Raw genomic sequence first — 27,887 nt, forward strand, 5'->3', positions numbered from 1 at the left:
CTTTTTACCGCGGCGGCCCATTGCTTGCGACGGTTTTCATCAACAGGAAACCTACGAAAACTTTAGCCATTTGCGTATTTCGACGCAACTCAGCTCGTCCACATACTGCGTTTCTTTCATTGTAAAATCATAGAATAAAGACCTCACACATGGAACCGCACAACCACCCACGAAACCCAGCGGCTGCTGTGGTAGGCGCGACACGGGCGGCGGCTCGGCGGCGGAGTGCCTACCAAGCGAAACTAAATTCCGACGACAGCGCCACCACATTTTCGTGAGGTAGCGCCGTGGTGTAGGTCTATATAGCGTCGAAGTCCCTAGTTACAACGAAATTATTTTGAACAGTTCTGATAGCGTCCACGAAACAAAGGTTGCTTGTGTACTGTGAAGTGTTCATATGCTGCGGCCTAAAACTCTAGGCACGGTGCGAAAACGCGCTCGCAGCGAAAGCGAAACATTGTGCACGGACATGCATGGAGACGCGCAGTTGGTTGCTGGGAACCCGTGCGATTGCTGCATTGAGGCTTCCTTCTGTTATGCTATAACTAACAGCACATTATAAGAACATATTCCACATAGTCAGCTCTCAGCGACTGCCTATACCTTTCACGCAAGAAGCTGGTTCGGGGGACTCCATTGCGTCGACCGCGCGCAATGGGCGTTCACTGTATACGTGTTCGGTAAAAAGATATCGCCTGTAAACTATTCTGCGCTTTTTATTTGCCTAAGATTATTATTTTGACAGTAAGATGCTTCCCTCGCTTGGAGAGTACTTAAAGAAATGGCCAGGAAGGCTCCCGCGTGGTGTTTTTATTGAGCGCCGACAGCCAAACCTATGAGGAGCGCGCCGCGTTATCCCTCCTACTACGCAAGCGAGGCGCTTCCGATGGATGGCGACTCCGTAAGTCCTTGTACCCAATGTCCTTGCACAACGTGCATTTATGCGAACCACATGATTGCGTTCGAGCGTCGTCGTCTTCGTCCACAGCTGGCGCGTTCGTACGCTCGTGCTCTGCGAGGTGAAGAGGTTTTGCGCGCTATGAGAGCGACAGAGAAAGAGACGCATTGACGGAGTGGGTCTCCTGGAACGCGGTTTCGGCCTCGGAACGCGGTGTCGGCATTGCAACGCGGTGTCGGCATTGCAACGCGGTGTCGGTGTTGCAAGCTGAGCTATCCAACGCGCATTGACGGCCGTAAGTCCGAGACACGCGAAAACAAATTATCATCATCATGAGTAATAAGATGAAAAGTTCGAGCGCACTTTCGGAAAATGCTGGGCTACGATCACTCAGCTTCGCTGTTTCAAGCGTTTTTTTTTTTTTCCTTCTCCCTTTTTCCTTTTCTGTATGCTTTCTCATTCCCCAGTGTAGTGTAACAAACCAGGTGTGACCTGGTTAACCTCCTCGCCTTTCTCTGCTCTCTCGCTCTCTCTACAAGATGAGCGGTGAAGTCGCAGCATGTGCACCTGCCAACTGAATCGCTAGGCGGTGTCTTGTACGACGCTGTTGCGGGCACGCGAAGTTCAAGCGCTGGTTTCCCGCAGCGTCTTCTTCGCCCTGGTGACGACGTCTATCGGCTGTGTGGTATGGCAGCGCAAAACACCAACTGCTCAGCAGTGTGGGTCACATGATTCCAGTGTCTTGCAGAGCGTCGGTGACAGGGCCCTTACGCACCTGAAGCCAAATGATGTACGAAGATATGAACTCACTATCCCAGCAGGAGCAACATTTATTCAGAAGAATTTCTTGCTCGAATATTTTGTGAATTATATTTACGTTGACGTTAGACGCCATTTAACAGACAAGCATAAAAGTAAAACAGCTATGACGAGCGCTTGTATTGTGTATCCTTGCGCGCGTTTCTTCGCGCCTAATATATCTGTGATAATTTATTTACTAATTCAGCCAAGAAGATAAAGCGGTGTTCGATCAAGTCATATTTCACTGTACCCCTCTCTAATGACAACTCTCGCTTGGCTGATTGTTGTACAATTGAGGAGGTAATCGTTAGTGCAAAACATGAACCCACACGACAGAAACGAGGCGAACAGGACGACCAAGAACTTCGACCTGTATTTCGTGCAGAGGCTGCGGACATGCACACAGACATAAAGCGCGTGCACGCACAGCGCCAGAAAAAGGAGACAAGCTCGCAAACATTTATCCTTGCAGAGCGTCTTAATTCACTCAACTTCGTAAAGTGTTTTTTAGATGCGCCATTGCACTGGGGAGTGATACCTTTAGCGCGGTGACTTTCGTGACTCATGCAAGTTGCTCGGGACCTTGATTTGTGGCGCCGAAAAAAGTAGTTCGTTTCGTGCAGCTGTAGAGCATAGTACATGGCATTTGCAACTTGGTCCGTGGCTGCCACGTACACGAACGGCTCGCTAATAGTGCAAAGACAAGGCTGACGCTCACGACAAGCGCACACGAGTTTCAAGCGGCGCATTGGAGGTCTTCGTCGCTCAGATCATGTACGTTCCTCCGCCTGAGTGCCTCGGGTGCCTGGCAATCCGCGCTCAGCAACTCGGCCGGGAATGTACGCAGGTGCTCCACCGAACAGTCGCACACCAGGGGATTGCCTGCGTCAACCAGATGGAGAAACGAAAGCGAGCTTGAGGACACCAGACCGGCCATAAAGCTAGACGTTCCTAAAACAACGGCGACCGGCTGCCAAGGTATATATACCTCGATTTGCGTCGTCTCAGTAAAGACAGTTGACGCCATTACTCGGTAACGTCAGAATTTGTGCTCTCTGACTGATCATCTTTAAATCTAAACAGCGCAGCAAAGACAGGACAGAAGAACAGGAGACAGAATACAAGGAACGCGACACGCATAGTTCAATTTTGTTATCGACGTAGTGCTGCCAACCTCTGAAGCCAGTTTTCTCCTAAATGTGATAAAAATTTCCCAGATTTCTCTAGATATTTTTTGGATAGGCTTGTTCACTTTGCCAATATGGTTTTCGTAAAGATAAACTTCTTTGTTATGCTGATAGACTGCAAATTTATAGTTTATGTCCAAGCTCCTTTTAAAAAATTTAAATAAGAAGTCGCGGCACTCATACTGAAATGATGTTGCAGTGCAAGTTCTTGCATGCAAGAGTTGTTTTTTCCTCCCCAAATTTTCTCTAGATTTGGGAAGTTTTTCTTAAACAAGGCCTAAATTTCTAGATCTAGGAATATTTCTCTAGGGCAATGTATGGACGGCAGCACTTAATTGAAGCAATATTGCGGAACTATGGCACGGAACGTGAGTGCAGTTTGTAGACACTTTTAGTTCAACGAAAATCGGACATTATGTTTTCCCACCATTTTCGTCAGGCGAAATGGCCAAACACGCATAGATAGCACTGCCGCCGCGGGAAGACAGAAACGGGCTGTTCACTGGCGCGACTTAATTCCCCTGTCATAAATGCGGTCTGCCACTCTAATGAAATATTTTTTTTTTTTGCTGCATTCTTTTCTCAAACGGACAACAACGACCTAGAACTTGTCGTGATATTCTGGTGGAAATTTTATATCATCATGATTTATAGCGACAGAATCGAACGTGCTCTTCATGGCTTAAGTAGAAATTATTTATAATTTTAGATTGACACAGAATATCGCGAGACATGGTATGTCGCGACGCTTTGCGGTGAAACTGTGCTGTGTTTGTATACGATTAAAGAAAGCTCACGCTTACAAGCGGCGCTGCCTGCGCGACAATGGCATGGCCGAGCCGTGGCGCTGTGGCGGCGTCTAGCTAACTGCACGGCGGCCTGTATTGCACGCTATAGCTTGCATGATCGTAAGTTCTGATTCATTCGGGCTTAGCTCTAGCTCGCTCAGGTTTCCAAGCGACGACATGCTTCCGAATGCCAACACGCTGAATCAACTCTTTCCCTACCATGGGGAAAATAGTTTTTTTAAATGCGAAGCATTTCTTGCCGGTGGCACTGTCCGATGTCCTGCGTCCCACACCCCCACAGCGTATGCGCGTCCCCTCCTCCCCTCTCCTCTCCTCTCCTACGCTCCCCCCCCCTTTCTCTCCTCTAGTAGAGTGACCTAGAATATGGGAGAGTGCCCAAAGCGCCGCGCGAATGCATGGGAGCAGCGAGGACCTTTTAGGGGCGAAGCTCCTTATAGCGGCACCCGTTCCGTCCCCGTCGTCGTAGTAGTAGTGTGTAACCAGTAGTGTGTAACCAGTCTGAGAAAAATGAGAAAAAAAAATCCGAAGTTGTATCCGTAGCGCGGAATCGAACCAGGGACCCCTCGCTTCCGAGCGCGCGGCGTTAGTCCACTACGCCACGAAGCGGGCATGGACACACGCACCACGATGGCAATAAATACCCAACATTAACGAAAGACCGCGTTTCTAGCGCGTTTCTAGCGCGTTTCTAACGCGTTTGTGCTAGCGCGTTACGGCCCGTGTAAGAAGCTGGTGTAAGACGTTGTGGCCTCTCCGCCTTACCTTCAACGCGTTTCGAACGCGCTGCCCAAAGCGGTGGCAAGTCAAGTTCAAGTCGAGGAGCGTTTATGAATACGGGGGGTATACTCTCTCAGCAGTCATGTGATGGCGTCGGCAAACGCGGTGCACGTTCCGGCATGTGTAAATGGCTGCGTAAGACGCTGTGGCCGCTCCCCCTTACTAGAGAGTACTGCACGTTTCTAACGCGTTTGTGCTAGCGTCCCCTTAAGCGGGAGATCCGATGATTCCCTCCGGAGCTTCGCCCACTCATCATCATTCACCCCGTGGATATGTTGTGATTCTTTTGTGTGTGTGTGTGTGTGTGTGTGTGTGTGTGTGTGTGTGTGTGTGTGTGTGTGTGTGTGTGTGTGTGTGTGTGTGTGTGTGTGTGTGTGTGTGTGTGTGTGTGTGTGTGTGTGTGTGTGTGTGTGTGTGTGTGTGTGTGTGTGTGTGTGTGTGTGTGTGTGTGTGTGTGTGTGTGTGTGTGTGTGTGTGTGTGTGTGTGTGTGTGTGTGTGTGTGTGTGTGTGTGTGTGTGTGTGTGTGTGTGTGTGTGTGTGTGTGTGTGTGTGTGTGTGTGTGTGTGTGTGTGTGTGTGTGTGTGTGTGTGTGTGTGTGTGTGTGTGTGTGTGTGTGTGTGTGTGTGTGTGTGTGTGTGTGTGTGTGTGTGTGTGTGTGTGTGTGTGTGTGTGTGTGTGTGTGTGTGTGTGTGTGTGTGTGTGTGTGTGTGTGTGTGTGTGTGTGTGTGTGTGTGTGTGTGTGTGTGTGTGTGTGTGTGTGTGGTGTGTGGTGCGTGTGTGCGTGCGTGTGTGCGTGCGTGCGTGCGTGTGTGTGTGCGTGCGTGCGTGCGTGCGTGCGTGCGTGCGTGCGTGCGTGTGCGTGTGCGTGTGCGTGTGTGCGTGTGTGTGTGTGTGTGGTGTGTGTGTGTGTGTGTGTGTGTGTGTGTGTGTGTGTGTGTGTGTGTGTGTGTGTGTGTGTGTGAACTCCCGCGCCGCGGCGCTGCTGTACCGGACCCGTGGGCTTTCTCCGCTGCGGAAGCCGCGCCAAGGCGGCGGGCGTTTGCTACGAGCCTGATATTTTGGTTGATATTAGCCAACATCACGATAATTTGGGATATATTAAGTGCCATGTCACCGCAAGGTAACACCTCAGTGACTCACCGCACAGACAACGCGTTTGCCAGCTGTGAATACGGGTATTTTGTCTATTTCCTTCTAGCGCGCTTGATCCGCGCTTACGCGGCTGTTTGAGTAACGCATTCCGCGCGCTTACTTCATTTAGTTATGCGTGGAATGAGCAACGTGAACGTGCTGCAGAAGAGAATAGGCTGGAGATCGCGATAATAACCAAGAGAACGTAGCAGATATGGTTTGCTCATGCTAACGCTTTTACACCCTATCGTTACCTTTCTTTTATTTCATGCATTCGATTTGCTTTACAAGACTGAATCCCGCGTTCTGTTGTTTCTTTATTAAGGCGAAATCCTTAACTGGGCTCTTGGGAAGCGGAATGTGTCTGTTGGCCGATGCCGCAGTACCAGTCTCGCGGGTCGTTCACTTGGTATATATACCAAAGTATAGTGTGGAAAGGCACAAATGTGTGACTAAGATGACTGATGGGTCATGGCATTAGTAACTTGACATACTTGCACTCACGTCACGATTAACGATAACAATATGACGTGTGGTCATATGACGACGGCCAGAAATCCCTCTGCATGATGCTGTGGGTGTGAAGATAAAAAAAATGTCACAGTTTCGCCCTAAGGGCGAAGCGATGAATGCGATAGCAACACAGCAATGTCATACGAAGTAAGGTGAGCGGCTTTGGTAGCAATATGAATTGTAGTAATCATGAGCTGATTAAGTAAGCAGGTGTGCTGCGGCGTAAGTAGACCGACATGAAGAGAGACTCGATGACCACGAGAAGGCGCGTGTGAAATGGTGGTGTTGATGAGAAGCGCTTCCCGTGGGCAGCGCGTGCGAAGGGACACACCTGTAGCGCTGCACTGCCGACCCGGGCAGCATTGCATGTGTAGCGTGCGTTGGAAAATGTGGCCCGACTATTACTAACTGATTGAAGAAGCGTGGTGTGAGCGCGCACAAACAAACATGAATAGATCACACTGAATGACTGCAGACAACGACCGTCAAAACGCTGGCAGCGAGCGGATATATACGCCGCAGCAGGGGGCGAAGGTACGCGCGGTCTATCGCTTCAACGGAAACTGAGCGGCGAATGCGCATAAAGGTCATAGCCGTGTGGAGATAAGAGACGGTGCGGTCGAACGAACGACGAGCGCGGTTGTTGGCAGCGTAGAAGTGCGCCCCCCCCCCCCCCCCCCCGCTCCTTCCGGCGCTGGCTTCCCGCTTCCTTGCTTGCGCGTGGGAGAGATAAGAGACTGTGCGGACGAGCGACGAACGCGGTTGTTGGCAGAGAAGTGCCGGCGCTGGCTTTCCGCTTCCTTGCTTGCGCGTGGGAGATTGAGTGCGTTCGCTCTCCGTGATAGCGCGCGTCCCCGCACGCTGCCTCTGGGGCATACGGCGCGCGGCGAAGATTTTATCTATACGGAACCTCACGGCGACGCCGACGGCGACGGCGACGCCGACGGCAGAAATCCGGTTGAAGTGTCCATATAATTGCTATCGCAATAAAACGTGTTAAATACCAATCCCTGATTCTGTTTGAAATTACCTTGGTGAATATTTTATACAATACTGTAAGCAAGCTAATGGGTCTATAATTATTCAATTCTTTAACGTCTCCCTTCTTATGGATGAGTATAATGTTGGCGTTCTTCCAGCTTTCTGGTACACTTGAAGTCGTGAGGCATTGCGTATAAAGGGCCGCAAACTTTTCAAGTATGATATCTCCTCCATCCTTGATTAAATCGACTGTTATTCTATCTTCTCCAGCAAGCTTTTCCCCTGGTCATGTCTTTCAAGGCCCTTCTAACTTCATTGCTAGTTATAGAAGGGGCATATTAGAAAGATTTTAACTGCGCTATGAACAGGGACAAAGGAGGACGAAAAAGACAACACGTGCGCAGACTCACAACTAGCTTTTAATGTGTGAAATATGACATATATATACAGTGAGGATAACAAAACAAAATGAACAAGGCATGGTCACACGTACACTTCAATCGTAGAAGGGGCCTCTGTATCCTGTTCACCATTACTTCGAATGAAAGTAGCTCGGCTGCTCTGGCTACTGTACAGCTCAGTATAGAATTCTTCCGCTGCTTTTACTATGTCATCGGAATTGCTGATGATATTACCCTGCTTATCTTTCAGTGCATACATTTTGCCTTGTCCTATGCCTAGTTTTCATCTCACTGATTTCATGCTGCGTCCATATTTTACTCCTTAATCAATCTTTTCGTCGTTATAATTTCGGATACCCCTTACTTTCTTCTTGTTGATCAGTTTCTACCGTTCTGCGAATTCTAGCTGATCACTCGAGTTGGACACTTTCATGTTTTGCCGTTTCTTTATTAGGTCCTTTGTTACTTGGAAGAGCATGGCTACTGGTTGCCTTGGTGCCTTACCTCCCACTTCAATTGCTGCTTCTGAGATCAGCCTAGTTACGGTTTCATACATTACCTCCATATTGTCTTGATCTTCCTGTTTCAAAGCTGCATATTTGTTTGCGAGCACCCGACTGAATTGGTCTGCTTTTACTCTTACTGCGTCTAGGTTGGCCTGTTTCTTCTTGACTAATTTTATTCTTTCTCTATTCAAATTGAGAGAAATCCTAGACCTCACTAACCTATGGTCACTGCACTTTATCCTACCCAACACTTCTACATCCTTCACTATGCTGGGATCAGCACAGAGTATGAAATCTATTTCATTTCTTATTTTTCTATTAGGGCTTTTCCAGGTCCACTTCCTGTTGCAGGGCTTCCTGAAGAAGGTATTCATTTTTCGGACCCTATTCCTTTTCGCGAATTCTACCAACATCTCTCCTCTAGTGTTGCTAGAATCGATGCCGTAGTTGGCAATTGCTTGCTCGCCAGCCTGCTTTTTCCCCACTTTTGCATTGAAGTCGCCCATGACTACAGTATACTGAGTTTTGCACCTTTCTTATTTTTAATTCAACATCTTCATAAAACTGTTGTATTTCTTCATCATCGTGACTGGAGGTTGGGGCGTAGGCTTGTACAACCTTCATTCTATACCTCCTATTCAGCTTTATTACGATGACTGCTACCCTCTCATTAATGCTGTAGAATTAATCAATGTTGCCCACTACGTCCTTATGGACTAGAAATCCTACTCCGAATTCTCTCCTACCTTAACTACCTCTGTAGCAGAGTACGTGGCCGCTCATCAGCACTGTATAAGCTTCGCCAGTTCTTCTCACCTCACTAAGGCCAATAATATCCCAGGCAATACCTGATAATTCTTCAAATAGCCCTGGTACGCTAGCCTCCCTCGATAGGGTGCGCGTGTTGCCAGGTTCAGTTTCCACTGGCGGCCGGTCCGGACCTAGAGATTCTTAGCACCCTCTGCCGCGTCGCAGGTCTGACCACCGCCTCTGTCAGGTGCTCTGCAGCCGCTGGGGACTGAGGGCCATGGGTAAATTAAATTGTAGGAGTCATGAAGGAGGTAGTGGCCGAATACTGCACCAGGGAGGCAAATTCCTGTTCTGGTGAGGGAATGACTTTGTTGAAGCTTAGTGGGCCTTCCTTATTTGGTTCCACCTTGATTAGTATATCCCCACTAGCTCTAGGCGATATTTATTGTCATATTTAATGTAATACATAAAGAGAAAGCGAAATGAATGCACTTTTCACGAATAAAAGTTTTATTAACGAGATGTATGTCATAAAAAGATATAAATTGTTAAAATTAAGATTGTGCGACAAAATTGAACAAAGTTTTAAAGACATGCGTGTATCTACTAAGGAAAAGAAATGTTAAGAAAATTATAAGATATACAAAATGTATTGCCGTCTATTAGGCACTACCTCCGAGAAAATCAAAAATTTTCATTGAACAGGTATTTCGCTACAAAAAAAGTGGTCGCAGTTTCACCTGAAAGGCGAAACATCAATTGCGATAGCAAATTTGTAGAGAGCTATACGGAGTAAATGATAGTAGCTTTATCAGCTGTATAAACTTGGACATGCAGAAGCACCGGCAACACGCAGAACTAATGTCGACGCCGTCAGCGTTTTGCCCGCGTTCGCACAAAATGCGTGCGGCGTTGCTGACTGGTGCCGGAGCCTCTGATATAAATAGGCACTTGGTGCCGCAGCTAAAGGTCACCTCCCCCCCACAGCCTTTAGCGCGTCGGCAGAAGGCGCGTTTGCTCTACATATATGGTGATTGTAAAGGAGGAAAGAGACTGCTACTTCTGCAGCCCTTAAGGGAGCACAGCGCAGAACGCGCGTTTGTTCTCCGCCGTGCGTTCACTCCCCGTGAAAGCGCGCGTACCTCGCGCCCTTTCACTCGCACATACAGCGTTCGGCGCGCGGCGACGATTTCATCTCCACTGACGTCATACGGAACCTCACGGCGACCGCGACGGCGACGACGACGGCGACGCCGACGGCAGAAATCTGCTTTTGAGTGTCCATATAATTGCCATCGCAATAAAATTTAACTGAAGGCAATACAGTTGGGCGTGCTGGGCTGCGGCCGCCGATGTTCCGGGCTGGTTTGCGTCGTCGTCGCTTTCAGACTCAAACTCCGACGAAAAGTCAGCGTCCTCGGACTCGCTGCTTTGACGATTGCGAAACTTCGGAGCGCGTTTAAAAATCACCGCTTGGCTGGAAAGAATGCGAACTGCTTAGAAAACAAAAATATAGTTTCTCCTCTGTCACGTCCGATGGCGCAGTGTGTCCGTGAGCGGCGCGGAAGGTCTCGAAATCGGCATTTCAAACCATCGATAGCGGGCGGCCATTTTTTTCGTTCTCCTTTGACGATCGCGAAACTTCGGAGCGCGTTTAAATCGTTTCAAAACCACCGCCTTGCGGAAAAAAGCGAACTGCTTAGAAAACTAAAATATAGTTTTCCTCCTTCACGTCCGATAGCGCAGTATGTCCGTGAGCGGCGCGGAAGGTCTCGAAAGCGGCGTTTCAAACCATCGATAGAGCGCTAACGATGCCCAACGGGCGCGGTACGGAAAGAGTTAACTGCTCATCACGTGTGAACATGCGTGTGAAATTGAGTTCACTGTAGCGAAAGCTTCGTTTCGAGTTCGAAAACCTAGCTTGGCTATAAAGAACTTGACTTGCATATGACGAAATCAGTTGGACAGGAAATCACGAAAAAGAACATAACTATTATTGCAGAAATAATTCAACAGTTCAGGAAGCATGAAGCGCGTGAACACTGGCTTGATAAGCAATACAATAATTTCCGGCGGCTAGGTCCGCACTTGTCCTCTGCTGCCTACCAAAGCCAGCTTACAATCGCTATCACGCTCACTTGTCACTTTTTCCAGCATATATCAGTTCATCAATATGTTCGGAAAATTCCGATAAAGAATGTTTAACGACATTTTCCACGTTACCACTTTAGTATTGGACACACTGACCGGTAAGTTTTCCGTTGCATAGAACAATATGGGTACCATAAATATTGGTTGTCGGTCCCTTTAAGCCGTTTAGCCATGCAAGAGCGTCGTGCGTGAGCTTTGATACAATGAGAATCGCAGCTATTCATAGCACGCAAACTCTGAGTTCTGCTCTATTTTGCTTCAAATATAATTGTATATTCGTGAAGCGTTTTATTGCGATAGCAATTATATGGACACTCAAAAGCAGATTTCTGCCGTCGGCGTCGCCGTCGCCGTCGCCGTGAGGTTCCGTATGACGTCATTTGGAGAAGAAATCGTCGCCGCGCGCCGAACGCTGTATGTGCGAGTGAAAGAGCGCGAGGGGCGCGTCTTTCACGGGGAGTGAACGCACGGCGGAGAACAAACGCGCGTTCTGCGCCGTGCTCGCTTAAGGGCTGCAGAAGTAGGCGTCTCTGTTCTCCTTCACAATCACCATGTATGTAGAGCAAACGCGCCTTCTTCCGACGAGCGAGAGGCCGTGGGGGAGGGGGAGGGAAGGGAGGCGACGTTTAGCTGCGGCACCAAGTGCCTATTTATATCAGAGGCGCCGGCAACAGTCACCAACGCCGCACGCATTTTGAGCGAACGCGGGCAAAACGCCGATGGCGTCGACAACAGTTCTGCGTGTTGCCGATGCTGCTGCATGTCCAAGTTTATACAGCTGATAAAGCTAATATCATTACTCCGTATAGCTCTCTACAAGTTTGCTATCGCAATTGATGCTTCGCCTTTCAGGCGAAACTGCGACAACTTTTTCTTTCCACTTCAGCGTGCAATGTCCCGAAAGGCGTAACGATGGAGATGACTGGTGAACGTTGTGATGAAGAATTTGGCTATGAGCCCATTAGTTTAACACGAACGTACACCACTAACTTCCTGTAATGGATGTGACGTCGGCGCGAACGCGTGAAGTATGCTCTCTTGACAGGGACGGTGCCAGAGCGGTGAAGCGAAGTACTGCATCATGACACAAACAAGCGCTGACAGCGAGCGCTTCAGTAGTCTCCAACGCGGTGTAGCCTAGCGTGGGCCTTCTGCTGAGGTGACGAAGCAGTTTCCGCATATGGCTTGTATTTCGCGTCCGATTAGCCAGGGACACCTAGTCGACTACGGAGTGCAGCTTTAACATGCATCAGCAGTGCTTACACGCCGCCTACTGCTTCGCTTGCGATGGCACCAACTAAGGAAACTGCTGCGCTAAGCGGCGCACAAAGGCAACGACATCGACGGGCGAATCTCGCTTTGGTCCGGCGAGAGACACGCCAGCGTGAAGCAGAACGCCTTCGCGCGTTCGCGGCGCACGCTGCGAACTCTTCCATTTGCATTCCTGAAGCGGAGCGCGTCGCAACTCAACTGTCGACCCAAGACACTACGAAGTCGGACCAAAACGCTCGTACCTTCGCCGACGCCGCTTGCCAACAGGGAGCCGCGCGCCAAGCAAATCTGCAACACGGTCGCCCACACCTGCAGATAGTGCGCCTTTCGCTGCAGCGGGCCGTGAGTTCACAAAGCAAACAGCTTCTGTGAAGACACGTTTCCCTTTCGGTCTTCTATCGATTCTTATGATAGAGGGATCAACCATATTTTTATAAACATTTTTAACGGAAAACTTTTTTAATGGAAAAACTTTCGAAACATTCTGGACGCCCTTCATAAAGAACGCCTTTTAAATGCGAAGCATTTCTTGCCGGAGGCTCCGTCCGTCCGTCCCGCGTCCCGCACCCCCACAGCGCATGCGCGTCCCCTCCCGCTCTATCTCCTCTCCTACGCTCCCCCCTTTCTCTCCTGTAGGAATCCTCTACGGAGCGGCGCCCGCGTGCCACACCCCCACAGCGCATGCGCGTCCCCTCCCTTTCTCTCCCCTCTCCTACGCTCCCCCCTTTCTCTCCTCTAGGAATCCGGAGCGGTGCGCACGACAGGTGGTGCGACAGCTGCATACTCCGCTGGGGGCGCCACGGTAGTTCCGCGGTATGAAAATGACGGAGCGCGCGCGCCTCATTCTCTCTCCTGTGCAGCGCCGCGATGAGCGCTCGGGCCGCTGCCGGAAACCATCTCCCGCTCAAGCTAACCATCTCCCCGCTGCTTCGCATCCACACATGGTTCCCTTTAGCGGGAGATGGAGTAATGTTTTTAATTAGGTAGAGTGTCATATGTATTGCAAACTCAGTTTTCCCGAAGTACAAGTGCAATAGTGTCAAACTAAAACTACGACGTGTTTAGTTTACTAAACGTGCCATTTCTCTGGAGTCTATTGTCCCGAATTCGGAAACTAGCCGAGATGCAGGGCTGACACACATGTGTCTCATCGTATTTTTATCCAGATCAGCCATGCTTCGAACCACATTGCTCACCACTGACATCTTCATATTCTGTTCTATAACATTCACTTCGTTTTACTGTAATGTAACTGATGCTGTAACCCAAAACAATATATTTGAGCTGCTCCGAAGGTTGGCTACTCACCGCCGAGCTCGACGGCTTCGATGGGCGCGTCCAGAAGTGGCGCCAGGCTGGCCCTGCTCACAGTCGTCAGAGAGTTGCTGCCCAAATCCAAGAACTTCAGGGCCGGGTAGTCCTCGCCAAAGTCGTCGGGCAGTGACGTCAAGTTGTTCCCGCTGTGACGAGAGAGGGAGAGAAAAAACGAAGAGGGAAAGGCAGGGAGGTTAACTGAGAACATGCCCGGTTGGCTACGTACCCTACACTTGGGGAGGAAGAAGAGAGAAGAATAGATAAGAAGGAAATGTTAAAATTTAAGAAATAAAGAGGCAGTCACTCTGAACATTCGCAAAGGAATGATCGCTAGCAGTAACAAGCGTTCGACCATCATGTCGCCTTCAAGAAGTGCAATAAGGCTTTATGTGGCCTTGTTCACGCAAGAATGCTGAGGCCAAGGTCTAAGGATCTCTTCCTCCGAGTTCGGTCGGTCACCCAGGCTTATACAGCAGCCCTTGTAAAATACCTCCTGTCGTCCGGAAACACTGATCATCTCTACGGTAACAAGACGTGAATTAGGTGCATTATCAATCCGTCATAAAATTTTGCCTGTCTGGCTTCTTGTTTTTTCGCAGTATTCAAAAGAGTCACCCTATATAACGATACAAAGTACACAGACAAAAACTAAAACAAAACGCAGCAGCCAAAACTAGTTTCACCCTGGCACTTTAATATGTATCGCATGTGCATTTCTCTTTCAGACTGTTTTTGCTTTACAGGAGCGCCGCTGAAGTCTTCAAACATTTCACTAATGTTGAATTCCAATGGCAGATTGCGAGCGCTCGGCCAGATCACGAACGGAGCGCGTCGCTCCGACTCGGATCGCTCCCACCAGCTCGCACCAAATCTGCGAATGGAATGCATGCGCTCCCGCGGGGGCACTTAGTACACGGAAATGAATTGAGAGGGCGCTGAACTAGAGGTAAAATAGAGAGGAGAACGACAACTTGGTGGCGCAGCCCACCACACCGCTTCAAAGGAGATGCTTATAGCATCCATCCATTCATGTGCATCGTCCCAGCATTCTCTGGGTTTGTTTTCCTTCTGGTATTTCGCGCGAGCATCGCACGTGTTGGCGCGCTTGTACCACCTTGGGCTGTACGGTACCTCGTCGTCCGAGTATCGCCGAACGACATCCTCGACGAGCCCAATCACTTTAGGCCTCTTTGCAGGCAGGCGAAACATCACATCAAACGCCCGTTGACACACAGCAGCGTCACATTCACTGTCGGTGTCGGTAGAATCACCACTGGACTGTGTCCGAGTCGGAGCTGTCACTATCTAGTAGCATGAACAAAAGCGCACGGCGCGTCGCAGCATCCATGCGGTCCATGTTTTCCATGTCTACTGCCCGCGACCGGAAACAGGTGACCATGACAGGAAGCAGAGGCGAGTGAAGGAAATACGTCACGTGGACTTCCGGTTAAATCTGCCGATTTCGGCGCAGCAGATATTTTTGCTCCACAGAGCGATCCGGAATCGGCGGCTGGTCCCAATCTGCCATTGGAACACACAACTCACGCTCCCATTCTGCCATTGGAATAGACTTGCTCCACACAGAGCAGAAATACTTGATCTGGATCTACCATTGGAATTCAACATAAGCTTCAATCGCTATGGGCTGGCATTGAAACATCCATCCATAAACCTTGCAGCAGCATTCCCTTCCAATATTCCATAATTTTCTAGTCTTCATTTTCATTCCCAAGCCGGGTACAAAACTGGGCTTCGAGAACCTCAGGCCGATATCGCTCACCTCCTGCGTGGGTAAGATTATGAAGCACGTCGTTCCGACGCGGCTCAATAGGTACATGGAGGAAAATGCACTGTATCCAGACACCGTGATCGGTTTTCGACCAAAGCTGTCAGCATGCGAGGTTATGCTGGAGCTCAAGCACCAAATTATAGACAAGGCAAGGCGAGACACGCAAGTGATCGTGTGGTTACATGTGGCTAAGGCATTTTACAACGTGAGACACGTGTCCATTTTGGAGAATCTGAACTCACTCAGTGTCGGAAATATAGTGTACCATTACACAAAGGACTTTCTTACGAGCAGGAAAGCCACTCTCAAGATAGGAGAAGAACCTATCGAGGACATTGAACTGGGTAACGTGAGTGCGCCGCAGGGTTCCGTTTTATCACCGACCCTCTTCAACATTGCGATGTTGAGACTCCCTGAACAGTTGGGGGAAATTAAGAATCTGAACCACACAATATACACGGATGACTTAACATTCTGGATGAACAAGGGCACTGACGCGCAAATTGAGTGCTCCCTGCAAAATGCAATTGACATCATCGAGGAGTACCTGAATCCCACAGGACTTAAATGTTCGGCCGAAAAGTCGGAAGCACTGTTCCTCATACACCTAGGAAAACGGCGGCTTCACCAAAAGCGCGAAGCGGATATCCACCTGTACGTCAAAGGCGCAGAGATCCCCGCGGTCGACAGTATCCGCGTCCTCGGGCTGAGGATTCGGGCGAACCGCAAGAATTATGAAACGCTTGCTAGGTTAGAAGCCAGTTCAAATCAGACGTGTCGTCTCATCAGATGAATAGCGAACAGGCACGTTGGGATAAAGGAGGCGAATTTCCTGAGACTCGCGCAAGGCTTCGTAATCAGTAGGATAGTGTACGTGGCACCCTAACTAAAACTCAGCGGTGTGGAACGGAACAAGCTCGAAATCATTATCAGGAAAAGTGTCAAGATCGCGCTCGGACTCCCCCCGAACCCGTCCACCGGCAGACTTATGAAGCTAGAGGTATCGAACACCATCGAGGAACTGATTGAGGCTGCCGTGGCTATCATCACGGTGGCTATCGAGGTTGAATCTGTAAATAATGTAAACAAATTACGGTTACTAGGACTCCACGTTCAAGTCAATGCGAAGGCGACATATACCCTGACGCTAAGAAACAGATTAATCAGGTAGTGCGCATGATCCCGAGGGTCACCAACCACCGCCACGGCCTAAAAGAATCCGACACCATGTGCATCATACACGCCTTAATCGTAAGCCGCATTACCTATCACGCACATTACCACCGACTCGCCCAAGAACAAACAAACCAGCTAGACATTCCTCAAACGCACAGCGGTGAAAACGGCGACAGGCCTTCCTATCTAACCTCAACAGTCAGACTATTACAGCTTGGTTTGCACAACACCATCGCCGAATTAATCGAAGATCAGAAAGTCAATCAGTTCGAACGACTGAAACGTACATTAATTGGAAGGCACGTGCTCAGACAATCACGATACCCAACATCAGAGTTTGCCCCACGCGAGCCCCTGTCCATCGCACCAAACATCAGAGAAGACATTACAGTGGCCCCCATACCTCGGAATATGCACCAAGGTAAATATACCTGGTAGCGAAGCTTCCATAGAAGCCCATACGTTCAAAACATGGTTGCTTACCGGCGGTTCATGGGGCTTAGCGCCATCTGTGTGAGGAGGGAACACTTCCGGCGGAAGAAAAAAATAATTTGAAGTCATATCCGTCAAAAACAGAAGTGACGTCATTGTGTTCTTATAGGCGCGAAATTTGTTTTTGGAGGCCTGCCATTAGAGCTGTATATTCAGATGCCCCGCCATTCGACTTCATGGGCGTTCCGAGTTTTCAGCGCGAAAAGCGATGCCGGAAAAGATCAGCCGTACGGGTGTCGAAATCGCATCTCTGCACAGAACATACTTTCTTTGGAGGCCGACGAACGCTTTGGGCGTAGATTGCGTAGAGTGCTCGTCCTCTCGTTGGACGCCAAGCCCGTCGGCCAGCGCTGTTGCACGAACTAAAGTAAACAAGTATCTGACGGTCGCAACTGACTACTTTTTACTGCACAGGTTAAGAAACAATAAAACTACCCGCGTCACCTAATTCAGACAAACGTCGACATGCAAAACAACACAGCATGTGAGCGGGGCGTATTGTAACAGGTGAACTTTGCGAGCGCGCCTTTCCACGCACTCCAAGAGTTGCATGGCATTGCAAGTGATAGCGGCGTCAACGCCCGCCGCTATCGATGGGCGCTCTCACGGTGGGCCCTGAAAAAAGGTATATATTGATAATGATCTAGTAAAATACAGTTGTATCTTTTCTCGCCATGCATATATAACTGAATTAGGAATTTTATTTTCGTTGAATGAATTTAACTGCGTCTCGCTTTAAATTAAAAACGTTTTTTTTTTTTTTTCCAGTGTTTATTCCCTCCAAACATAGTCGCGCTTCAATCGCTGCTTCCATAACCACCCTTGCTGATGTCGGTGACAATTGGTTCTGAACCGCTTTTCGCCCGAAGCTTCGCGACCTATGTGGATCGACCTTGTATGCACCCCGAACACCATAAAGGCGGGTGCGCTGCATGTGCAATGCACCGAGCATACGGCAATGACCTCGACACCTTCTATACAGACGCCGCGTGCTACCCCGACATTACAGCTAAAGTGGTAGCGGTGGCCGGCTGGAGGGGCGAAGCAGTATTATCAGCCATAATAGGCACTGGCAACTGCACGGAATCGGAAAAAATGTGCCATAGCCCTCGCCATCAGCGCTCAACCCCCGGATAAGAGCATATAGTTTCTTACAGATTCCCAGCAAGCATGTCGAAACTGCGCACAAGCGCGGATTTCCCCGATGGCTCATAGAATGCTTCACAGGAAGCAACATATTCCCTTAGTTCACCTAGTCTGGACACCTGGGCATACATTGGCAATGAGCGCGTTCATGCGACAGCCCGAGGCCTCCACGCGCCGGTGGAAGGCCAGTCCAACCCAGACAAGGTGGAAACGATACCACTTACATACACGCAGATACTACAACACCAGAGACGTAGAACATTCCATCCACCACACGTGATACTAAACCGTGCAGATGCAGCCAGCTCCAAACTAATACGTTCCCCAGCCTCGCGCTCCGTCACACTTTTTACCCTACCCAGTATCCCGACAAATGTCCTTTCTGTGGAGGACACCCAAACCTCTACCATTCTACGTGGGAATGCTCCAAACTATCCGACCCATCCTAGAATACCCAACGCTTCCCCATCCCAGTGGGAAGCCGCTCTTTCCAGCACAGCCTTGGACGACCAGCGATACCTGATCGGCCGGGCCAGCCGGATAACAGCAGCAAATGGGGTGCTGGACCTCACCTTCTGAGGGCTCCACCTTCTGGGACTTGATTACAAAACAACAAATAAAGTTGTCTACTACAACTACTACTGCTGTTACCGCGCAGCATCAAAGACTACATGGATCTAAAACGGGCAGGAAAAGTTTCGATGTTGGGCTAGGAGCCCAAGCATGAGCAAGTGCGCTCAAGAGACATACCGAGACAAATCAGGGACAAGATAAAAATACCTTCGCTACCCAGAAACATGAACCCTGCGTTTCACGAAGGCAGACGTAAAGACAGGGCAGAAGCATTACAAGCTAGGTTTACTGGTCGACAGGACGTCCTATATACGCACGCTGCAGAATATGAGAGCTAGCGGCACACGTGGCCGTGCCGGTTAGGGAAGACAGCATGGCGTGCTGCACAATCAGTGGCGTCGAGACGGTTGAAGCCATAGCGTTGGCCGTCAGCCAAAAGGTGGTCATCAGCGATTCCAAAAAAGCTGTCAGAAATTACGAATCGGGGAGGGTGACGGAGACTGCCATCCGTATATTAAACAGGGAAGAAGGACCCAGACAGCTGGTTCTGTTTGTTTGGGCACCAGGAACTTAGAGGGAACGAGGAGGCTCATTCGGTCTCACTTAACGGTCGACCCCCGGAACCTCCCAAATCACCGAAACTATAAACAGAAGAGAGGATCAGGAAATCACAGTACACTACAGACTAAATCGACCAATTTACCCGGGAGTGGACAGAACGCTCAGTAAGAAAGAGGTCGTTATGTAGAGGAAATTACAGACGGGGGTTTTTTCCAAACCCTGTACTCTACAGAAAGTGGCATCCAGGAGCATTCAGGTCAAAGTGCAAATTCTGTGATGAGGCACCAAATCTGGTTCACATATTGTGGACATATCCATCTACGTATGATAGCTCGCGAGACCGGATGATACGCAAGGCGTATAAGCAAGCGCTCGGACTCCCACCCGGAACGGCTACTTTTCGCCTTGAGGAGACAGGGGTTTACAACAACGCACGGGAAATCATAGAGGCCTACCTGGTAAGCCAGAAGGAAAGACTACTACGCACAATAGCGGGACGCTGCGTCTTTAGCCATGTGGCAACAGCGTCGTCTACTTTACCGAAATATTCAGTGCACAGTCTCCTGCGCGCGGACCCGAGCTCCGCACTTTCCAATGCGGCCACGATTGCTTAACGCTGGCTCTTAATTGTCGACAATGATGACGCCAGGATCCCAAATGCCTTCGCAACGTCGACTTGACGCTGCCCGGAGTCCAGCCTACGCAAAACATCCAGTTTTTCGTCTAGAGACAGGCGCTTTCGTTTGGCACTCGTAACAAGCACTGAGTTGCAGGGCTAAGGCTGTCACTGCCTGTGGCTCCGTTTGGTTACGAAAATACGTACGTAGCCAGCCAATCCAGTTCAAAGCCGAAGGAGTCCGACTGTTGGTCACTTGCTATGAAGCGCCGTTATCAGCGTAAAATAATGGCTTCCGCGATGGGCGCCGGTGGCGCGCCGCTGGAGGACCTTATCGCGAAGGTCACGGTAAAGCTATGCTACGGAAAGTGCGGTTTTACTTGTGATCAATATGACGTGGGAGGCATTCCATGGTGTCACAAAATATGTTCGTAGAACTGAAATGCACTCTGCACTATATTTCGTTAAACTGAAATGCGTTAGCATTGGGTCCAATGGCGCTTCGGCGGGGATTTAAAAAAGTTCATACAACTGAGTAGTTCGTTTAACAGATGTTCGTTCAAGTGGTATTTTACTGTAGTACTATCGCCTAGCAGGAAGCATCGCCTGGCGGCAATCAAACAGTTCGAATAAAAAACGACGTTTTTTTTTTTCTGTACTAGCCTCAGTTGTACTGCGTTCACGGCAAAACTGTACAACATAATAAAATGCGATTTGCTGTCCTTTAAATGAAATGTCATACAATATTTCTATGGAGAAATATTGTGTGTAAGGCAACTGGAAATTTATATAGGCCCGAATAAAATGGGGAAATACAGTAAATGTTTTAGAAATGAAATCCTTTTTTTGTTTTCAATGCAGAGCCACCATTCTTAGTTATATAGTCTAGGCTACAGTGCACTTATCATGCATGAGAAGTTCTTTTGCGTTCTGATAATCAGTTCATGAGTTATTATCACTTCAAATTGGCAATTTATGGCTATACGTGGTCACGCATTCCCGAATAAGGAACAAAACTATTCAAGCTGAAACTCTGAAATTCTGATTAATCAAGCCGCAAGCACTTCTTTCCGACCCTGTGAAGACTAGTGTTTTTTAACTTTATTAAGGAATCTACACTGGAGCAGTGAATTTATCTAATATTTATGGTGGTCAGGCCCATGCAATTTAACATAATTTTCCATGTACATGCTGATTGAGTGCAAGTTTTGCCCATTAGTATAGACATACAGTGTCCTGCTGATACTATCACTCACGACACTGAGTGATAAGCAGTGTTTTAAACAAAAGATTTCCAATGAAAAATAAATCTCACAGCCATTTTTTGGCAGTGGCGCCAGCTGCAAAAAATATCGAGCTGTTTCATGTCAGTTCAGGCATTTGTCAAATGTGGCGCCACTAAACATTGCAAAGCTGGCAAATCGCGCATAGATTCTTTCTCCAGATTTGAGTGCTCGGCTCAGTCTAGTCTCTGCGCCTACCCGACATTCCTTCAAGCACACGTGTCTGCAACCACGCCCTCAATGTAGTCTTACGGGGCAGCCCACTCAATTGCGGCTGCTCAGAGAAAGAAAGCGCCGGGCATGGCTAACACCTCAACAACTGCTGGAAGTGTAATGCTCGGCCAAAAGGGAAGGAACATATAGGTGAACATAAACTACGGGGAGAACGAAAGAAGTTTGGTCTTCTGTTCGCATTAACGACTAATAACACCCCCAATTTACTCGGGATTTCTCGCGTCCTTCGCACGGTACATCATGAGTACAAGCCAGCTAGCCAGCGGCTATTGTGCCCTTGTGTCCAGGAGCAGTTGCGGATGAAGTAAGATTCCAGAAAGTTTGTTCACGGGTGACTGTGGAAACGTTTTTGAATTGCACACTCAACTTGCCCTCGTTTCCCAGGCTCGTGCGCCAACATCCGAAAAGTGCAGATCTGGCCACGGCTCGCGCTTCTTCGGCAGGAGAGAGAGTAAAAAAAAATTATTGTACGAAGTAGTTAAGTTCCAGAACGTTTTCGTCTACAAATAAGCAGTTTTTTCCACAATCAAACACCTGCCGACGCAGACACCGCCTGCGGCTCCCGCAGACACCGCGTTCGGCTCCCGCTATTGCACGGTGGTTGCCTCAACAGGTCTGTGGTTTTCTTTTTCATTTGAAAAAAAAAAGAAACAAAACCAAAATAAAATTAGGGGCAGCTTCACACTAGTGGTGCGAATACTGGGCAAACAGCGAAGCTGGCGACCCCACCTGCCGTTATCTCGGTTCGGCAAGGTTTTTGCGAGGTTATACTTCGAGACTCGGCCACGTTTTGCGCAAGATCACCCTAGAATCATCGACAGCCCAAGGAGCAACGAACACTCGGTCATTCAAGTGTCTGGACGCTCAATCGCTTTTGGTCGGTTTCGAGGGCTCGTAACTCCGGATCTTCTGCAAATCGCCGACGTTTCGCAGCTGCTTCGGCGGCGCGATACTCGGGATCGGACCAAAGTCGTCTCACTCGCTCTAGAGTAGCGATGCGGCGGCTTTCGCACCACGCTTCCTCTTCTTCGTGAGCGACGTTCTTCTTCGGCAGCCCCATCTTCGCGGCGATGTGCTCGGCGCGGAGACGGCGGGGCTTCTGTGTCGCCGCGGCGGCGACGTGGAGCTATAGACCGTTTCACTGATTACAAACATAGGCCCTGTACGGCTTCCGGTTTTGCCCGCTGACGTAGGTGCTAAATGTAACTGGCTAAGAAGCAACCGTACGTTAAAACATAAGCCCTCAGACTTGCAACTTTTTTACCCTCTGTATACATAACCATAGCTTTACAAGTACAGATTCCAGTGAGTTACGCGAAAAAAAAAAATGTAAGTATTAGCCTTGAGGCATTATGCGTCATTCTTTTATTTGACAACGTAATAAGAGACTTTCCGTACACTGAAACAACTCGCAAACATGCTTTTTGTTCCCGCGTAGCAGACTGATAAGGCACGTGACTGGAAGTTTCTTGGAGGCGGTACGCTCGCTGCTGTTATCGCGAGCATGAAACCGTCTATATATCCCGTGGGTCGGCGCAGTGACGTCACGGCTTAGCTCCGCCTCTGCGCAGCCGCAGCAACCACTACGCACGGCGCGGTGACGTCATGGCTCGGCAAAGCTAAGGCGAAGCGATGCGGCGCGCGCGCGCGATAACGTCACGGATCACGCAGCTGTGGCGGTCGGCGCAGCTGCTGCGAAGCGTTGCTAGGCGACGCATGGTGACGTCATCACCAGGCGGAAGTTTTGCGGCGAACACTCGACGGACCTAAAGCATCTGAAACTTCGTAAAATAGCGACATTCTCCACCTCCGCCTTCACTCCTCCACGTTTCTGTTCTCTTTCGCACTCCCTCCTCGACCGTGGCGCCGCCTACATCCCTTGAGCGTAGCAGACGACCTGCTACTGAGCGTAGCAGACGACCTTCCGTTTCTGTTCTACTCCGGGTGGCCCGGGCCGCTATATCTTGAAGATCATCTGCGACGGGGACAGTGTCCGCCCTCCGCTGATTTCGCGGCTTAAATCGCGTAGATGCACACGGCAGCCTGAAGGTCAATTCGCTGGCTGCTGCTGACGCGCCTCCTCACTCCGGCGTTTCGACAGCGAGCTTCTGCAGTCATCTAGTGAGATGTATTCATGTTTGCTTGTGCGCGCGTGACACCATGCTTGTTCATTTAGTTAGTATGCCTATGTTTACACATTTATACGGCCGATAAAACTACTGTCCTTATTTCGTATAGCTGTACACTATTAAGCTATCGCAATCGATGCTTCGCCTTTCGGGCGAAACTGCGACTTTTTCTTGACGCATCAAAGAAAAGATAATTTGGCTTTTGTGCCGTCAATGGGAGATATATTGGGATTCGGCCATGAACATGGTTTCATAGACAGAGGCGTGCATGCTGCATACAATAATATATGGTGTTTTACGTGCCAAAACCACGATCTGATTATGAGGCACGCCATAGTGGGGGACTCCGGAAATTTGGACCACCTGGGGTTCATTAACGTGGACCTAAATCAAAGTACACGGGTGTTTTCGCACTTCGCGCCCATCGAAATGCGGCCGCCGTGGCCGGCATTCGATCCCGCGACCTCGTGCTCAGCAGCCCAACACCATAGCCACTGAGCAACCACGGTGGGTATGCTGCATATAGTGTCCCGTGGGCTTCGCAAATAACTCGACTGTAGCGCGAGCTTTTTTTTTTATGTCCTTACTGAGAACTAATCAGGAATTGCGATGCGGGTCAGCGCCCTTCTCAATTCTAACCTGTGAAAATAAGAACCATTCTCATCTAATTTTTGAAAGAATTGTACAGGTGGGTCTGCCATCGAGCCACCTGTACAATTTCGGAAAGAAATTTCCAAGGCAGTCGATGTTCGAGTATTTGGCAAATTGTTTCTTGGACCAACTGAGCATTCTTGTCTGTGGTAGAAATCCTACTACCTGGCTAAAGAAAGGGTAAAGGATAGCGGTAAATAGCGTTCCATGATATCATGTGGTGGATATTCATATTATCACCTCGTTTAGAACAAGCTGAACTCGTGAGAAAGCACTTGAAAGAGTGCGGGAATCCCTATGCGATGCACTATTTCCAATGAGCACATAAATACAACGTAGTTATAACGCGAGAGGCGTTAAGCGCCCCGTGTCGCAGAAAATTGTCCGCGCGCATTGTCCGCGCGCATGCTCTCCATGCCTCTCCTTAACGTCCCATGTCAAGACAACAAGAGCGCGGCACGGGCAGGAGGCGAGGCACACGCCGCTCCGCGAGGTGGTTGCTAGGCAACGCAGTGACGTCATAGCTCGGCAAGGTTTTGCGACAGCAGGCGCCACATTTTACTGTTAGCTAGAACAGCTTCGCTGTTAAAAAAGGGGCGGGGGGTCCTCCTCACTTTAACATTCCAGATGAATGGCGAAGCAACCTGTGGAATCGCGTTCGACGTGCACGATTATGTCAGAAAATGCGACCGCCAAAACGCGATAGCATTATATGCCCTATTAAGCGGAAAATCCAGTGCGCGTCCGGCGTTAGCATCCGTTGGTACCAAAACCCACGCGACCAAGTGATGACGTCACGTTCCCGGCGCTGAACCTGCTGGGCTCGCACTGCGAAATCCCACGGTGAACAGCCACGGCGTCGGACGGACGCTGAGGCCCACACCGAAAAAATTGACTTTGACCAATTCTAAAATTTAGTTGACCCACGTTCAAAACCGACCTGCCCACTCCCAGAATTGACTTGGCCACCCCCACAATGTGGGTGGCCCACACCCAAAAAATTTACCTTTCCCAATTCGAGCACATGACCAAGTTATTACGTCATGTGACATAGTCACGTGACCAAGTAAGAACCTTAAGTTGCAAGGTCACATGACCAAGTGATGACGTCATGTGACAATGTCACGTGACATAACCGTCGAACTAGTATGGACGTCGATATGGTCGACACGCCCAGAATGTTTTCGCATTCAATGCACGTAAGGAGACTTAAATTCCTCTGTAACTTTTATCCTTATGGGTAAACAGAACTGCATTGTCTGGAAGTTTTGTTATACACTTGCCATAACGACAGCGAATCAAAAAGTTGCATGGTCGTTCACCGGTCAAAGATTGTTTATGCTTAATTCATATCTGAATATTGCACGACTTGTCTGGCCTGCATAAAAGTCACCGCAGCTCAAAGGAATCTTGTAAACTTAAGTCTATAGGGTATTCTGCAAACTTGTTCGCGTGCTTTACATAACACCTTTCTTTCTTGTCGTTCAAGTTTTTTTCGTTTCCCTGCATGACGACGCAAATCTTTCATAATTTATTACAAGCCCTAAACACAGTGCGTTGGCTCCGTATCGACTCGCTAATTTGTTAATTCAGTCTATATGAAATGTGAATCTAAGGTTTACTTACGGCCATCTTCTTCTTACATGGACTCTTAATATTTTACTTCGATGACGCGCGGGAACAGAAAGGCTACTTATATTCACGTTCACTTTGGGTAGGGATGTTCAGCTTGGAAATACGCATAGATTCATAAAATACTGCAATCGTGTTAAGCAAAAAATATTAACAAATACTTCCGTGCTTTAATACTGCTTGGTTCCTGTCTGTATGCTCGCTGTCTGCTCTGATTCTCACAAATACGTGTCATTTCATTTGTCCACATGGAACGCATTTTCTCGTTTGCAGAAATGAAACATTGTACTGGTCACTTGAGAGCACTTCGGTAGCTCTACAAAAGTCGCGTGAAACAGCAACTAAGCTTCACTGAGAGCATATAAAGGCCCCAACTGGCCACATTGAGGACATTTAATTACTACTAGACTCGTACATTCTCGTAATACAGTTCTGAAGCTGTATGACAGTGTCGGAGTGCTCCGAAAGGACTGAGTGAGCGGAGTAAATTATGATGTCAAAATGAATAGCTTACACTAGGTCCAAGTTCCAGAGGTGTAGTGCTGGTCTGGGTAACATAGACCGCTGGAATTGCTTGATGCTGCAGTCTCGAATCACTAGTGACTCTAGGCCGATAACTCGCGCGAGCCAGTCTTCGTCGATGCGTGCTATGCTAGACTGAACGACTTCCACGACTGTCAAACTGCCGGCGAGTGCGTTGTAATCTGCCGTCAACTGCAGCGCGGCCATGTTGAAGAACCTCAGTACCTTCAGCCTCTTCAAGTTCTTGAGCGACGACCAAGACGCGGGAAGGCTACTGCGGTCGCGGAAGACGAGTTTTTCCAGCGTTTCTTCGACGTCTCCCACAAAGAGGCCTTTGCTGCCGTCGGCTGCATCGTCAGCAGATGATCCGAAGGACTTGACCGTGACGTTGCTAAGTTCCAGTATGTGGACGGGAATGTCAGCGAGGGCGTTGGCCGGAAGCTCTGGGAGCTCGCAGTCGGCAAGAACGAAGGAAAGCTGATTCTCGGTGAGCAGAGAGCGCTCGACGTGCTCGGCAAAGTGCTGCACTGAGGTGAAGCCGACGCACGTGTAGATGGGCTGCATGGGACGGCTGGTGTTCTCACAGCGCGGAGCGGCTGATGCTACCGTCACGTCCAGCTGGAAGGACGAAGCAGCGGCGATGGCAAACAAAACGCCGCGGACCAGTTCTGTCGCCTTCGTTCCCATACCACAAGGGTTCGCTAGCGCTGCCCACGGGCTTGACCACGTGAAGAAGGCGAAGAGTGACCCAAGAGGATGACGCACCACAAGCCGAGCGAGACAATTACAACGCTCTCAGCGGTGATGCAAAAAAGGGTGTTTCGCGAGAATCGGATAATGACTCAAAAAACATACGTTATGCTGTTGCGACGGTAAAGTGTTGGAGAAGCAGGTACTGTTACCATTCGCTGTCTCACTCTCACACCGCTCAGAAAAAAAAATGTGTTCGTTTGCGCGCACCTGATCAATAGACTCGCGAAACAGGTTCACAGGTCTCACTGCGCGAGTCTGCGAGGCAAGCCCCAAAGCGTAACTGTCCGCCACGGCTTGGAGTCTTGAGATGGGTCGCCACTGTTGCCGAAATGGGACACCCAGCGTGCAATGTCTCAAGGAGGCGGCCCCGGAAGATGACAAGTGACAAAGAAAGAAAACACGCCCACATCACACATCCGCGCCTTGCCTACGCTCGAGAGGTTTCAAAAGACAACACACAGAAGCGTAAGGCACGTTGATAAAAAGGTCTTGAGATCAGTGGAAACGCGGCTGTGCAATCTAGACGTTAGTGACAGAGGCGTCGCATCACGTGCTTGCGGTGTCGAATTCCCGCGGCCATATTTGGCACGCCGGGCGAGTAAGAGAGCAAAAAAAAAAGAAGAAAAAAAGGGCATGGCACAAGAATAACAAAGATAGGGATTAATGTTGTGACGCGTACGAGAGTCGCCAAGTCGTTAAAGGCGTTCCTCACATATGTTTTGTACCGTTAGGTAGCTGTCAACTCACATTAGTTCCTCGAAACAAACTTGTGCACGCACACCTGACACGGGAAATGACTACAACATCACACAGGGAGCCTAACGCGGAAATTGAGCCG

At 49.2% G+C, this 27,887-nt stretch overlaps 1 protein-coding gene across 1 annotated transcript; it reads right to left on the reverse strand.

Moving 5' to 3' along the window:
* Positions 1-1,712: 1,712 nt before the first annotated feature.
* LOC119456523 (toll-like receptor 8) lies at positions 1,713-27,342 on the reverse strand. The gene is made up of 3 exons (XM_037718348.2): positions 26,289-27,342; positions 13,487-13,638; positions 1,713-2,581 (listed from the first exon to the last, which is right to left on the reverse strand). The coding sequence occupies exons 1-3, from the start codon at positions 26,981-26,983 to the stop codon at positions 2,436-2,438; spliced, it is 993 nt and encodes a 330-aa protein (XP_037574276.1). The 5' UTR covers positions 26,984-27,342; the 3' UTR covers positions 1,713-2,435.
* Between the last annotated feature and the right edge of the window lie 545 nt (positions 27,343-27,887).

The sequence above is a fragment of the Dermacentor silvarum genome, chromosome 6 (assembly GCF_013339745.2).
Source record: "Dermacentor silvarum isolate Dsil-2018 chromosome 6, BIME_Dsil_1.4, whole genome shotgun sequence".
NCBI lineage: Eukaryota > Metazoa > Arthropoda > Arachnida > Ixodida > Ixodidae > Dermacentor > Dermacentor silvarum.